This window comes from Indicator indicator, chromosome 18 (assembly GCF_027791375.1).
Source record: "Indicator indicator isolate 239-I01 chromosome 18, UM_Iind_1.1, whole genome shotgun sequence".
NCBI classification, from domain to species: Eukaryota; Metazoa; Chordata; class Aves; order Piciformes; family Indicatoridae; genus Indicator; species Indicator indicator.
Window position 1 is genome coordinate 2,411,554 of NC_072027.1, and position 16,226 is coordinate 2,427,779.

The window sequence follows — 16,226 nt, forward strand, 5'->3', positions numbered from 1 at the left end:
GTCATGCACAGAGAGCATATGGAGCTTTGGTTTCACTTCTGAAATACTGTGGTAAACTTCAAACGAGGACCCACACAGAATGTAACAACAAGAAAAAAAAAGCTGACCCCAGGCATCACTTGATGTTCATGGTGATGGAAATATTCTCTCACTCTCCAGAAAGTCTCAAGCACAGCAAGAACAGAAGTTGCCCGGCAAGCAGGCAATCTTTTGTAATGGGAGGGAGTCTGGTCAAGCAGCAGACACTTTCTGAGACTGGAACATAAATTAGTAGGCTCATTTAAACTGGCTGTTAATAGACAGCACAATCATTACCATGCATTTCTTGAGTCTGTTACTCCTATCAAAATTTGCTTTCAGTATTGACAAAAGTTTGGTCCCACTGAACGTTTCAACAAGCTCACTCTTGCATTAGAAGCCCAATTATGTGGGTTTGCTTTATTTTCCCCTGTACAAACTCCATCTGAGCGCTCCCAGTACAAAACAAGCTTTCCACACTTAACTAAATCTCAGCAAGAGGTTGCACATGATCTTAGGCAGTGCCACAGAAACCATTCCCATTGCTAAGCACATTTATTGGAGTAATTGGAACAGAACCACTACCACGACTGGCAGGCAAATTCCTGTCTAGTTAACTAGATGTTGTGACTGCCCCTCGCAGGCACCCTCCTGGTCTGGTGTTCAGCGTTTTCACAAAAATGCTTTTTAACATTTCCCTTTTATCAAAGCTCATCTATGCCACCCCATTTGCAGGAGGAGGGACATGCCCTGGCGGTGCCAGCAATGCCCTCACCGTAACTCCGACAGCAACACGCAACATGAGGAATTGTCTCCCCATCCCTGCAGTGCTGTCTCCATCCCCCCGCCGCATCCCCAGCGCTGCTCGCAGCTGGAGGCTCTGCACACAAATACATTTTTGCACGGCTGAGGTTTCATGGCTGTAATGTTTTTAATGCAGCCCCGTGTTCTGCACCCCAGTCAGGCCATTAATAAAATCCCAGTGTAAAACCTTCCCCAGATGTCAGAATCGATCACTCGGGAGAGTCCTGCGGCAGCCCAGTAAGCCCTGTGGAATCTTGCTGCACTTTATGAACTACTGTTTACACAAATCCAGCAAACCAACGGCAGGACCTTCAAGTGTTTCCTATGAGCGATGGGAGCCCTTCCCGTCCCCTCTTGTCTGTAAAAAGCCCAAAAGCAGAGACCAGAGTCTCAAAAATACAACCCTGGGATCGAGCATAACTTCTGCCAGAGATTTGGTTAGGCAACAGAGAAGGATTTGCGTTAGTGGTGGAGAAGGGTCTGGTTTTAAGTGATGGAGAAAAGCATCGGTGTGGGTAATTGTTCTTGAAGTAGGAGAAAACGTTCAGCACAGAAATCTTTATTGAATAATTTCAGAAAACCCTGGGATTGGAAGTAACTAGTCGCTAGTCTCTCCATTACCCACCATAAATCAGTTCAGCACTGCGGGACCACATGATATGCCGTGATAGACAGCCCAGATAACAGGGATCATGTTCATAAATTTCTAACAAGGAAATTATAGTTCATTACATCCACAGATAAACAGTATTTAAGTGCTCGGGTTACCTTTAGCAGTGAATAGAGCGAGGGGGAAAGCCCTGTGTTCAGTGCTCTCAGTCATTAACTGGTTCCCCTTTCCACCTGGGGCATTTTCTCTTCTAAATCAGGCGGGCTTTGCCACGCCTCGTCCCACGCTCCGCGTATTGCAAACGGCAACTAAAAGGGGGAAAGTTTGGTAAGTTTTCCCGAAAGAAAAGCCGCTGACACACGGAGGGAGCCCCGGGATCCCCGCGCTGGAGCGGGGCAGAAGTAACCTCCCCAAGTTTCCCGCCCCAGTTCGGCTGGTCCTGCGCGCCCGCGGGTGCTGCCTGGGAGACAGCTGCCGCTGACCCGTAGGTGCTGCCCGGCTGATGGGCGCTGCTGACTCTTAGGCACTGCTGACCCATGTGTGATGCCCGCCCGTGGGTACTGCGTGTCCACGCCGCCACTCACCTCCCGGAAAAGCTGCTCCACGCGGGGCTGCAGCGCGTCCAGCAGCGGCCCGTGTCCGGCGGCACCCCGCTCTTCCAGCGCGGCCAGCCGGCCCTGCAGCTCCGCCGTCTTGGCGCCCAGCAGCAGGCAGACGGCCACGGCGGTGAGGGAGAGGAGCAGGCAGAGGGCGGAGGTGGCGGTACCCGCCGCGGCGGCGGCGCCGCTGCCCGCGCTCATCGCGCCGCTGCGCGGGATTCCGCTGGGCTGCCGCCTGCCTGCCGGCGCATCCAGCGCCCGCCCCGTGCGCTGCGCTGCGCGCCCCGCTGCGGAAGTGGAACCGGCAGCTGCGGAGCAACCGCTCTCCCTCCGTTCGCCCCGCCAGCCCGGGTCTTAAACGGAGGAAGCGGGGGGTGGCGGCTCCCCCGCCGCCTCCCCCGCGCTGGGGAAGGGGGGATGCTCCGAACGCGGCTCGCCGCCCCCGGTGGGGGATTACGATGAGCAGATCCCACCCCCGCTGCCCGGCCCCCCGCGGGGAACGTTCCCTCTCCGCCCACTCGAGAGCGAGAGCCCGTTCAGGGCGCGGGGTGCTTCGCAGAGGTCGGGGGGGGGGGGGGGGGGGGTTGTCCCCGTTTGGGCCGCTGGGGAGGGCAGCGGCCAGGCAGGGCACCCCGCAGCGGGGGCAGCCGCGGAGCGGGCGCCCTCCAGCGGGGCCGTGGCGGCCGAAGCGGTTCCTCCGCGCCGGGACAGCGGGCACCGGGCTGCGGTATGCTCCTGCGGGGCCGAAGAGCTGGGGAATGGCTCATCCCCTCCGGAGGAGAGGGACTGCAAGAGGTGTCAGCCCCGCGGGATTTGGTTCTTTCTGCGCTGCAGCTCCCGTTGGGGCTGTGATCTGTTCTGGGACCTCATGTGTGGTCTCCCACCACGCATTGGCACTTAGTGATTTTGCGGTGGTGAAGTGCCCCCCCTGCTTTAGTGAACCTTTGAATGAGAATGAAACTGTGCTAACAAAGAAACACAGAGCACCGCTGGACTTCGCTAAACATCCTTGCCTCTTCCTCACTGTTAGGGATTGAATCATGTCAAGTCCTCACTCGCCTGTGAAACATCCTTGGATAGCCTGCCTACACTCTAAGCACATGGTGCACAAACCCAGACGTGCTCTGTGCCTCCCTGGCCACAGACTCTGCCCTGATGAGCAGAAGTCAGAAAATGCTACTACACATGGTGTCAGTGTGTTAGTAAGAGAGCTGGATTGCCAGGTAGGATATTGATACTGGGGTTTTTTTTGCTGCAGCTATAGCCAAACCAGTTAGGCAGGCAAACCTGTATCATTTGCTGAGAATTTCCTGCCCTCTTTCACATGCCTGAAGGTATAATTAGGACAACTGCAGAGTTTTGTGAGCAACTTCCTCACCTTCTCTTCCCCTTCTCCTTCCTCTGAGGCTGCTAAGACTTTGCTAACAAGCTCCATGAGATTGATTATGTGATCACAGTATCATCACTTTGAGGGGAGCTTCTAGAGTGCAAAGCATCTTGTCCTAGACCTGTCTCCACACAACCTGAGCCCTCCTTGCAACCGAGATACTGTAACACAAGGAAGGACTGATCACTACTGCAGCAGCTAAGCCCTGTACCTTAGACTCTTGAACCCTTCCCATGGTCTAACTCTGAGCCCAACTCTTCCCCCCTGCCCTCCTCAGCTGCTGAAGTTTTGGATCTCTCACACATTGTCTGCACTTCAGAGACCAGGCCTTCTCTGCTCACTTAAAACCAGCTTTATTTGTCCTATCAGCCATGTTCAGTAAAATGTTTAACTGACCCACCGTGGACATGCCTGCTGTTCATGTCAGCTGTTGCCCAACTGAACTCTTTGTACACACGGTGTTCTTAAGGTACAACAATAAAACCCTGAAGTGCAGGAAAATATGTGAATGGATCTTACAGTTATTTACCACCAGCTACAGGCAGTTACTGTCAGCTTGAAGCACACATGACAAACTACACCATCATACTTATGTTCTAACAAGAGAACAGAAGGGGGTGTATATAAAACTCTCATCCCCGCTAAAGGCCTGAGCATTGAGGGCAGCCCAGAGCAGAATCCAGCCCCATTACAGATCCCTGGCTAGATGCTGCTTTGCTGGGGAGCCCATGGCCCTCAAATGCCTGCTCCTTCCATCTCAAACTTCTTCTGTAGATGCCGCAAGCCCTGCAAAACTACTTGGCAGCTCCATGCAGATGTCTGATCAATCCTGACAGTGCATTTTCCCAAGTTTACTGAGAGAAGGAAGCAAGTTTTTCAAGTTTTTTTTTTTTTCTTCCAGCATGTATCTCTTTCAGTTTCTTTTGGTAACTGCATTAAGGAAGGCTTAAAGTACTCCTTAAGCAAAAGGACAATCTTTCCCCTTCTCAACAGAGCTGTTTTATAGTTACAGTTTTATAGTTATAGCAGCACATAAACTTTGTTTCCCACCCATCTGCCTTTGATTTGCATTGCTTAGCTGATACTCAGCCAAGCCCTTGCTTCACTTCTGAAGGTGAGGAAAGAGGTGAGCAAGGGAATTCACTCCTGTCCTCCTAAGCCCTACCAAGCTGACTTGGATGGTGTCGATTGTTAACGTTTTCGTCATGCAGAGAAGAAACAATGTGAACACCAACATCCTAGGATGGGAGCTGCCTATAATGAGACATAATCAAGCCCAGGAGGTGGCACTGGTTACAGAAGATAAGCTTTCAAAGCCTGTCCCAGCTCTATTCTCCCCCCCAAGTCAGAGATATGCATGTCTGGAGCCTCTTGCAAATTAAGCCTCTTCCACATCAGTGGAACAAGGACATCAGCTTAAAATCTTGCTGTGCACTAGGGCTTAGCAAGCACAAAATCTGAAGCTTCAGGGGGTGCCGGATGGCTGAACATAAACCAAGAGCATCCTGGCCTGTTTCAGTGTGTCCAGCAGGAGTAGGGAAGTAATCGTGCCTCTGTACTCAGCCCTGACGAGGGCCCAGAGGGAGTAGTGTTCAATTCTGGGTGCCACAGTATAGGAAAGACATTAAATGATGATTTTCAATTAATTAAAATAACACTGAAAATATAGAATGGCACTTACAGGACCTTAACAAAAAATTAGCTGTAACTACTTAACATTGAAACCATGAGGCAGGTTTCCAGAGACTGATCAGGCAGACTGTGTTACATGCTGTTTAGCAGAACACCTGGGGAAAAGTGACCTGCCAAAGACAGCCACTTACAACATAGAATTTGCAGCTATGGGTCAGACTACCACAAATTTTACCCAGCATGATTATGTAGCCTTAGCCCCCCAGTCTTTTCATTATGGCTAATAAAAAAAGCTAGTTAAAAACATTCCACGTTCTCAAAACTCTTCCAAGTCAGCCCACAGACTCCTCCCCTTCAGGTCAGATGCTTAACCAGCCTCACCTGCAGAAGAAGGGCACAATTACAAAAAGAAAATGATTCTCAAAAATGAAAATTGCTTTTATTTTCACTTTGATACTCATAAGACTACAACTATTCAACAAGGTAAACGTAACAGTTATACAAAACATATGTAAATATTTACAGACTTAACTGTACAAAATAATTTAGAATTTACAAAAACCTCATGCAACCTCTGTTGACTGACACAGTCTAGGAAATCTCCATGAAGAAGTACATAGATGATCTTGGAATTTATTTATTTAATGGTTCAAAAAAAGGATGCTGCAAGGCTTCATCAAGAGTGATTCTTTTGGCTGGGTCATATTCCAGCATCTTGCGGACCAGGTCGAACAGACGCTGATGATCTGTGTCTTGGCAATGCATGAATTCCTGGAAGAAGAGGAATGTTTAGAGAGACCTTTCACAACTGCAACCCTAACAGAATAACCAAAATGTGGTCTCCTACCTTTAGGGGCTTACAGCGTCTCCTAACATAGCGCCCTGCAGAACTGTGTTCATCCCAGTCCAACTGGTCGTGGTGGAAATAATGCTTTCTGCAGCAGGACAAGGAAAGTAACAGTTAAAATAGTGCCAATGCATCATGTGGGCAGACACCTTTTAAAGAAGCTCCGAAAATGCACAAAAGAGCTCTGGCATCTCCTCTGCATTTGGGAGCTAACCGCTCTTTCACCCAACATTCAAAGAGACCTGTGGTGGTGTCCAACGCTGTCTGGTGACTGTATCAAACAGCTTTAAAGACTTAAGAACATTCATACTCTGTTCAAAAGGTTGGCATTTTGGTTGCTGGCAACTCAGACTAACACCAGAAATAAGGACTACTGTCCTTGCTATTAAATTAACCTAAATCTGACAATTTCTTCCAAGAGACTAGAAGGTAACAAGAAGCCTGGAAGTCTGTTACCTTCAGAAGCTCACAGCTAACAATGGGAGCTTCGGGATTTCTCTAGTAATCAGAAGAAATTAGGCAACTTACTACTTCTATAATGAACTTACCTGGATTTCTTGATCATGTGAGTCGGCAGAGGCCCTAGTATTCTTTCCATCATTGCTAAGTGTTCTTTACTATCATGTGTCTGGAAAAAGCAATGAATGCACTCATCAGATTTTTCTGCTCTCGACCATTTGGTCCTAACACTCATCTCTAGCAAATGTCTTCTTTGTAGTAGTAACAGTATCTTTATACATTAGCACCTTTTTTTATTTTTATTATTGAAGACTCATTATACAGTGCAGCTTGTTCTGTAACACATTCCACTGTTAAAAGGGCCCCTGAACAGCAGGGTTTCATAAGCCAAGTTTTGCATTTTCTTCATTCTTCATTCTAGCAGTAACTTCAGACTCTGGAAAGGCTTCACCATCCAAAAGCCAGAAGAGATTATCTTAAAACAGTCTGAAAGGTCTAGCCAAGAGATCTCATTTCCATGTACATACGCTCTCTTCACAATCTCATCTATATAACGCTTGAAAAGCCTGTAGGATAGTGCTTTTTACAGTATCAGGTAAGTATGTGTGATTCAACAATCCACAGCTATAGTCTGTTACCATAACATTCCATTTAACCATGCACACGTACCTGGAACACCGTAAATCCAAGATAATACTCAATTAGAATACAACCAATACTCCAAACATCACAAGGCTGCGACCAACCCAGTGCTGCAAAAAAGACAAAGTTTGTATTTTACTTTTGAATATGTTCTCAAAATTTGGAACCCACAAAGCAAGTGCCCAGGTTCCATGCATTACTGAGGCCCCCATTTCCCCTTCACACCTCTCCCCAAGCCTCGGTGGGAGAAAGTGGGAAAGAAACATGTTTGGACTTCAATTCACTCTTAGGAAATCTTAACACCACCATCATCATGTGTGAGAAACGACTGAATTACTACAACCATGAGCAAATATCTTTACTTCATAAACTGGAATATCTGAAAGAACTGTAATTAACTACGTGGAAAAGGCTTCACTGACCTAAAATAACCTCAGGAGCTCTGTAATGTCTGGTAGACACTAATGTGCTGTGATGTTCATCATCAAAAGTTGCACTTCCAAAATCAACTACTTTGATGTCTGTGTTTTTTAAAGTGCGCTCATCTCGCTTCTGCAAGAAAATCAAAGTGCTCTTTGTTAGTGTTGTTTAAAAGCATGCTTTGACAAAGGTGTTAATCAATTTTCTTTATTTTCAAAATACCAGCTTCCTGTAAAACAGTAAAAATTAGATCTATTTAACAAAACATACCTTCCAAATACTTCAACTGCTATTCAGCTCAAGCTCCAGGGAAGAGGAGCTGGTAGGAAAGTGATTTAACCTGAACACTCAAAACCAACTAAGTCAAGACTGATAAACAGAAAATTCATAACTGACAGGCACTTCAGGCTCCAGGGTAATCAAAGAATGCAAGACCTAATATTCCTCTCCAAATACAAGGATGCTTTGAAGGAAAGCAACCAAATGGCCTAAAAAATACGTAAGAAAAAACATGGCTGAATTCAAAGCCATTAACACAATGTTCCCTGTGAACAGCACAACCTCAATAACTTAACTAGTGATCAGATGAAACAGATCAGCTTGATTCAGAGTGAAGCTACTCAGTAGATTAAGTTAGCATAGCTCAAAGAGCACAAGAAAGCCTTAAGAAACATAAGTCTATCACTTGATCTTTTTACAGAAAAAACTTCTGCTGCAGAGACAAGTAGCCCAATTCAAGTTGGGAGAAACAGAAGTCCAAACTTACCATTTTGGCATTGTACTTCACTATGTAATCAGACTCCACAAACAAGATATTTTCAGGCTTCAAATCTGTATGAGTGAGTTTATTATGATGTAAAACTACAAGGAAAAAAAACACCACAGTATTCCAACATTAATACATTTCTTTCTTTCATAAGGAAATTAAAGAGTGTGTTTGATGAAGTACTGAGATTTACTTACAGTTTATAGACTGGCAAATTTGGTAAGCCATATTTCTAATGTCATTAATATGAAATGGCAGAAAGCTGTTTTCTTTAATGAAGTCATAAGTACTAAGTCCCAGTAGCTCAAAAACAATGCAAACATGGCCATGATGATCAAACCATTCCAGCATCTGGACACAGCGGCTTTAAAAAGAAAACAAACCAACCCTCAATTTATTAAATAATTATCTCCTGCAAATCCTTAGTATGGTAACTATTTGATACTATACTTACAAAGTGCTGCTTGGGTCCATATTGTTTAAGTGTTCCAACACCTGTATTTCTGACCGGGCTGCTTCTCGGTATCTACCAACATTTTTCACAATTTTAACTGCTACGTGCACTCCTCTCCTTTAAAGAAGAGCAAAGCATCACAAATTGAATTAATGACTGCTAAATACCTACAACCCCAAAGCTGCTTGATTTCATTAAAAAAACACAGGAAGATTCAAGGTCATAGAGAATTATGAATTGGATTAGGGGAATCTGACTAAGCACGCTGAACTTAACCAGAAGTGTTTTTATAAAGAAATGTAATACCCATCTTTCCTTTGTCAAATACTCGTTGGAGTACATGCTACATTATCTCTTTCTCAGTCTTATCTATGGTAGAATAAACATCAGGAACCCATCTGTAACATTATTAATAAAAAAAAAAAACAAAGCAAAGTTGTCATTTGAAGAAAGTCCTACAGCTTGCACAACTTGTTCAGGCTCTTTTCCAGCACTCCGATGGAATTAGGGGAACTGAACAGCTTCCAAAGTTTAGATTCCTTGTATGAGTGAACACTCAGCTGCACTCAGTACAACATTCACACTGTAAGGCTGTTACTTAAATGGGATGCTGACACACAAAGTTCATTTCATCCCATTCACTCTTAATAGTCTCTGTAGAGCTATTTGAATTCTAATGACTTAAGAAAAGTGCTCTCAGCACACAATCTCAACAGACCCCTCCTGAACAGGCGTAACTTGTGCAATGACAGAACAAAGGCAGAGCAAAAACTACTAGACCCAAGTCACAAAATTGCAGAAATAATTAAAATTTTGTTCAAATAATCTAAGTTTTACTAACAGCTTAAAACTCCTGGCACACAGATTTTCTTCACCACCACCAAAAACGCCATCACATGACAGTGACCATACCATCAAAAAAAGGATTGAATACCAAGCATTTAGGGTAACTTCAAAGGATAATTCTGGTTATGGATACTGAGGAAAGAAATTTGCAGCTTGACCAATTCCAGGCAACTGTTTTCAATAAGAACCAAACCCACTTTCTAAGCATGCCTCCACATCATCTTCTAAAAGTCAGTCTCCTAAATAAATTCTGTACTGTTTACATCCCATCACATTCTCTGCTTAGGGCAACTGCACTTGTAGAACCGGAAAACAATGAAGCAGAACATGGTTCTCACTCTTTAAAAATGGCAGGTGACATCTACTTAGTACTTTGCACCATGTGATTATACAGCTTGTCTAAGAGAAAAATAACTATAGTTTAAAAAAAAAAAATCATTGTTGAAAGAAGCCCTCTCTGGTCAGATGTTTCCCAAGACAAATGCGGTTAAGGAAGTTTGTTGTTAAGAGACAGATCCTCAAAACCAACGTTATTTCTCTGTACATCATCTTGTATCAAATCAATGCTATCCAAATGCCTTTCACAGAAGAAACAAAACAAACGTGTAGTACAGCAAGAGATGACTGAAGAACCTTAAAACCAATCAGGAACAGATACAGTATCACCTCAAAACTCCTTACAAGCAAACAATCTTATGAGGTAGCTCTCAAAACAAGTACAATTCCTTCCTTAAATACACTGCACCACTTCATCTGAACTGTGATTTTCTTTTAAAGAAAACGCCCCTGAGCTTGAATTTCTGAGTTAAACAACATCTTCAGTCAGGAGATCCACTTACAAAAAACAATCAACACTTACATATCATGATCTATGCACTCCACGACTTTTCCAAAAGCTCCTTCTCCTAAAGTTGCGACAATTTCATCTAGAAAGAACGAACACAAGTTAGAATTATAAAACTACTTAAACAAGAATGAACACTAACGTAGATTTAAAAACGTGTCATTACAAAAGCATAGTTACTTTAAATATCAGCATCTGAATGCATTATTTTATTGGACAGGTATCATGAAAACAGTTAGCCAAAAAACTATCTCTTGTTCTAATCTCCAGATTCAAGTTCATTAACTAATTGGAACTTTTTGAACACAGTATTTAAACTCTACAGAAAAGAAGATATGCAAAAAAACAAAAAAAGCACAAAAAAAAACAGAACAAAAAGAGCAATGAAGATTTCTTTAGCCCCCCTCCTCTGACATACTATTCTAAACAGATTTTTTGCTGAAAAGTTTTTAAAAAGTGTTGAAAAATGTTCTATACATCTTGCTCTTAGAACGTCTCCACTTTCACAGATCAGGTGACCCTCCTCATCATCCTCTACACTCCTGGATCTTTTCCTTCGGTGACTCTTCTGGAAACGGCACCAAGATCGTCCAGCCAATCAATATATCAGAGTGAATTCAGGGCAGAATACGCAATTCATTCAGCGGGGAGATATTCAGGCATTCAGTTACACACCAGGCCACGACAGTTGGCAGGAGCAATTTCAAATTCAGTCCCCAGAAATTCACAGGGCACAGTTTATGTTACAGAAGAAAAACATGGCAAGGAACAGATTTTCAGATAAATACTTAAAGTGACAAAGCAACAGAAAAAACAACACAATTTTGTCTCTCAAACAGTGGTTTAACTGAAGACAGATTAAGAATGCAACATTGCTATTTCTAATACTTTGCTAGCAAATAGAAACAAACAATATTTATTTACATACCTAAGCTTACAGTCAGGGGAAATGTTTCTACTGTTAAAACATGTACTTTATATTATCTAAACATAAAAAAGTATCAAGTAATTTTACTCCCCTCATGTTTAGAGAGAAGAAAAATTATCCTGAAGTCCTTCATTCACATTATATAATCTAACACACGCCTGCTGTTTTCTATTGCACAAATGTGACGTAAACCACCTGGAGCTGAAGATGTCAGTGGGCATCATGCCAATACTGAGAATTTCAGAGCATGCCTTCAAAGAAGACAAGCAGCAAACTTAATCCATCTTCAGTAAGACATTAGCTGCCATTAGCCAGACACGTGGATCAAAGTTGTCTGGAATCAGGTGTAGAACTGCAGAGCTTGCTCTTACCAATTTATCAGACATGCATGTGTCATAGTTCCAATTAAACTTACATTAAAAAGGCATGCCACTTCAACTTTTAGTAACAGGATGTATGGCAAAACAATCTACCTGAAAGCACACGCTTCTCTATGCTATAAAACTAGAAAGTGAGTATTGTACTTCAAAATATCATATTTGCATGTTTTCAATTCTGAGACACCATTTTTCAGATTAACACCAGTGATCTTAACTACCAGCAACCTACATCCTCACTGTATAACTAGTACTGGTGACAGTCCCACCCCCCACCCAACACTGATCCAAAAGCATCAAGTAAGAACACATTCATATGCTCACAAATGGACTCAACTACCAATCCTTTTTTAATAATATGGGTTTTTTTTCTTTTTTTTAAGTACTGTGACCAGGAATTGAAGTTCTAGCACTCACTTAAGAAGTCTATTACCACTAATTCATTAATAATAAAGTTAAAAATTACTCATACCGAATGCGATTGGTGACTGGAGCAATGATGCCTCTTATGCTTCCTTTTATGACTACTTTTCCTGCTCCGACCAGAGGATTTGCTATAGTGATGATGGTGACTCTTTTCATAGTCTCTGTGATAATGCCTGGGGTCATACACTTCACAGAAGTCATTTCTGTATTCCTCAACATATCTCCGGTCATGATGGTCTCTTTCATTTATGGTTCTATCGTCCAAATAATGACTGAAAATATATTTTAAGTGAATGTTCTCCACTTCAAATACTTGAGGTTCCAACAAGATAAGTGACTCGAGTTGAGTTACAGAGTTACATAGTATCTGTTTTTACACCAAGAATGTTTTCTATTGACTCCCTCCCCAAAACCAGTGGAGCTTTTGATGTTACTTTATTAGACAGCTAAACAACATAGTCAGTCTCGAATACACATCAGCCATCCACATGAACAATATCAATCCATGGTTTGCACAATAAATAAGTTCAGACTCAAAAAAGGAGAAACGCTTCCTAAAATAGACTGAGCAGCTCGATTACAATCTCCAAAGTCACAGGATAAAACACTTTCAGTACAGCAGTAATCCCCTTTTCTACGCTTTCAAAGTGTTAAAAAAACAAAACCTGGAGACTGAGAGAAGCAGCATTGTTCTTAGCACTCTGCATTAAACACTGAAACCCTCATGAGTATCTGGATCGAGGAGCTTCTGCACAGAAGATACTTTTAAGAAAGCTGCTGAGGTAAGGAGCCCTCCTATTTCTGTCCACCTACCCCTACCAGCATTTTGTAAGCATTAGTATGAGCTCTCAAGAATTCCATGGGATCTTCTTCTCAAGGAAAAAGCAGAAAGATGTATCTTTCCAGTGAAAGCAGTGTGAGAGAAAATGCAAGCCACCTCCAAAGCCATATGAGAAACTCAAACTTACCGTTGGATTAAATGATTAAACCAACCTTCTCTTCCTTTTCCTCATAAGAATTAAATGAAAAGGCATACCTTACTTGGAATTTGATACTGAATATATTCAATACCAACTCTTAGATGAGAACAATGAAACAAACTAGTAACATTTACTTGTTTTTATTAAAGAATTTCTATTTAATGGTTCAGGTGCTGCGTTGTAACAAAACCAACTACCTTTTAAACTGGTTTTAAGTGAGTCAAAGCTTCAGGAACTGACAACTTTGGACACTCAAAACCTCTTATCCTGAAAAAGTATTTACTTTACCTATGATAAGAAACATTAACACTACTCAATTCAGAGTCTTATACCTTTCTGAAATGTGATTTGGTTTATAGTGCTTGCTTTCTGGTCCACTGCTGTGGGACCTCTTCCTGCGTTTCCGGCTGGTGCTGTGCTTTCTTTGATCCCAGCTCTTTCTGTCGTCCCATTCAGGGCAATGGGATTGTTTTGAATGTCGCATCTTCCACTGCAAAAAAAACAAACAAACGAAACAAACACATGAAAGCAAAAGCATTACACCGGTATTTGTAGAATCAAGTCAGCTACTGTAGTCTGATCAAACATGACAGAGCTAGAAAGAACCATTTCCTCGGCTTCCCCCACATATTTCTCTGGTTTGGCGAGCAGACAGCTTTCTCATCCTAACACAGTAACACTGTTATGAAACACAACTCATAATTAAATAGGCCAACTCATCTCCACTTAATAGCTTCACACATCTCATTAAAGTTTGTTTTAAATAAACTCTCAAGTGACTAAACAGAACTATTTCCTGAATCTTCTGCTGGAGAAAGACCCTAATCTTCAAACACCTGACAAAACCTGGATTTAGTTCTTCACACTATTATTGGACATACATTACTATAGGAAGTAATGGTATTAACACACAATTCTGTATTATTATGAGCTAAACCACAGAGTTTTGAGCCTTATTAGCACGAGTATGCAGAGGTTTTACAACTCAGCTGATGGCCACAGACAAAACCACCAGCCTCTGCTACTGCATGTTAAATGCAGGAATCTTGTGTTCAGTACAGGCACAACTGAAAAAGAAGCCAAGTAGAGCACAACTGTAGAATCAAGTGTAGCAAAGCCAACCATTGTTTGTTTACCTTCCTTTCACACGAGTTTTTGAAAACGAGAACAAGTAAGCTTAGGTATCTATTTCAGTATGTTCTGATGAATTAACCAAACAAGTAAAAAAAAGAAAAAAATCTCTGAGGTAAGCCATTACAGAAAAAAAGAAGTCACAATTGTGTAAATTTAAACAGTATCACTGTCTGTCTGTCAAATGGAGACATTACGAAGGAAAATTTTAGATACTTTCCTATTTGTGGCAGGCTGGTAGTTAAAAAACCTCACTCCACACTAGATACCTGCACCAGTATTTTTTATAGAAATGTGGTTTTAAAACACAAATGTAATGCAGTGTGATAAACTGTGAAAAATAAATGACTGGTTACAACCTTTGAATCAGTCATGGCTTAGGTCTCACAAAAAAATCCTATTCACATTAATGAGAAATAAAATTGCTAATGTATTGACAAACAACAAGGCCTGAAGGATCAAGACAAAATTAAAACCAATTAGTGTTTCATTTATATGCTTGGATTTCTCACTATGCTCCAAAGCCGTTTTCCTCCATTTTCAACCTACGTAACTCAAATTACAAAAAATATTCACAGTTCAGCCTTTCTGCTTTAAGGTGAAGAGTTCCCCCACACACTCAGTTATAGGTGACCGTTAAGATTTTACTTATGGCAAGATTTTACTTGTTATTGCCTTGTTTTGGTTTTGTGCCTCATGGGAAAGAAATTACACTCACAAACGCACACAGAACTACAGGAATTAAGGCGGGAGCTACAAATTTTGTCCCCAAAGCAACGAAATCAAGGCAAACGTGCAGGAAAGTGCTAGAATAGGTCTGTGCAAGTCCCCCTGTGACCGCAATCCGTACTATGGGAGCCACTTTAAGATTTTCGATTGTTAGGCCCTCCCTCTAAATTTGTGCATTGAAACACTTATGTAATACCGACAGCTGACGTGAACATATGCATTCCTATAGTACTTCGTCCTAATCCGTATCACAGGCTGTTTTCACTCCCACATTCTGCCATAAGGTTTCTCGAATTGGGAATTATGGGTTTTCTATAAAATATCCAAATGTAAAGCACCTCAGGAAGGCCACAAGAGTTCCGCCATAAAATGCCTACACAGCGTTTTCTAAATGCCTTCCCTCAAAATCTGGCAGGCTTTACGGATCGGAGGAGATCAAAGGCACATTGCTTCGAGACAATCAAAGTCCGCCGAGCCAAGCCCATCCGAGTACCTTGGGTACAGTCTCACAGAACCAAGTCCTACAGCAAACGCTCACTACCCCGACCCAAAAACACGGATTCCACTTCCACGCGGCCTTCCCTCGGGAGGCCTCTGGAGCCGGGGAGGGTTGGATGGACAGACTCGTCTCCGCTGCCATTTAGGCAGGCGCCAAACACCTCCGTTCAGGCCGGGCTGAACAGCGAGCTGCGCGGCCCCCACGCCTAAAAATACCCCCCACCCATGAGGCCCCAGCTCCACCATCCCCCCATCCGCCCCCTGCAGAGACCCTCTCCGCGGCACGAAGCTCTGACCGTGGAGCTCCTGTACTAAGGACCATTCCTCCCTCAGTAATACCTCCTCAACCAAGCCCTCACGCAGGTCTCTATGCTCATCCCCCTTTCCAGGTCGCGGAGACAACGCGAGCAGCCCTCCCCTCACCAACCCTCTGCGCCCCCTCCGTTCCCCCGCTGCTTCAGCCCCCTGGGAAGCTAAAGAAAAGAGGATAAAGGGAAGATTTTAAAAAGTCCAAGAAAGAAGGCCCCTCTCCACCACTTACAGCTGCAAAAAAAGGCGAGCGAGGCCCGTGCCCGTCCTGCGCACACAAACAAAATGGCGGCCGCGGCCGAACCCTCAGACACCGCTTCCTCCCTCTCTCCCTCTCGCGGCTACTTGTGCGCCGTGATGTCAGATGCGCAACGTAAAGGGCGGGCACAGGCCAAAAGCTGCCCCCTAGTGGAAGAAGGAAGAGGGAGAAGGGAGGAAGGAGGGAAGAAGGAGGAGGAGGGGAAGAAGGAGGAGGAGGGGAAGAGCGGAGCACTGAAGGGCGTCGAGGACCTCACCCCTG

At 43.5% G+C, this 16,226-nt stretch overlaps 1 protein-coding gene across 1 annotated transcript; it reads right to left on the reverse strand.

Moving 5' to 3' along the window:
• Positions 1–5,493: 5,493 nt before the first annotated feature.
• CLK4 (CDC like kinase 4) lies at positions 5,494–16,021 on the reverse strand. Its single transcript, XM_054389438.1, has 13 exons — positions 15,939–16,021; positions 13,372–13,529; positions 12,106–12,331; positions 10,806–10,896; positions 10,344–10,410; positions 8,639–8,755; positions 8,382–8,548; positions 8,185–8,279; positions 7,421–7,550; positions 7,026–7,108; positions 6,446–6,525; positions 5,898–5,985; positions 5,494–5,821 (listed from the first exon to the last, which is right to left on the reverse strand). Exons 2-13 carry the CDS (start codon positions 13,521–13,523, stop codon positions 5,684–5,686), a joined length of 1,434 nt encoding a protein of 477 aa, XP_054245413.1. The 5' UTR covers positions 13,524–13,529; positions 15,939–16,021; the 3' UTR covers positions 5,494–5,683.
• Between the last annotated feature and the right edge of the window lie 205 nt (positions 16,022–16,226).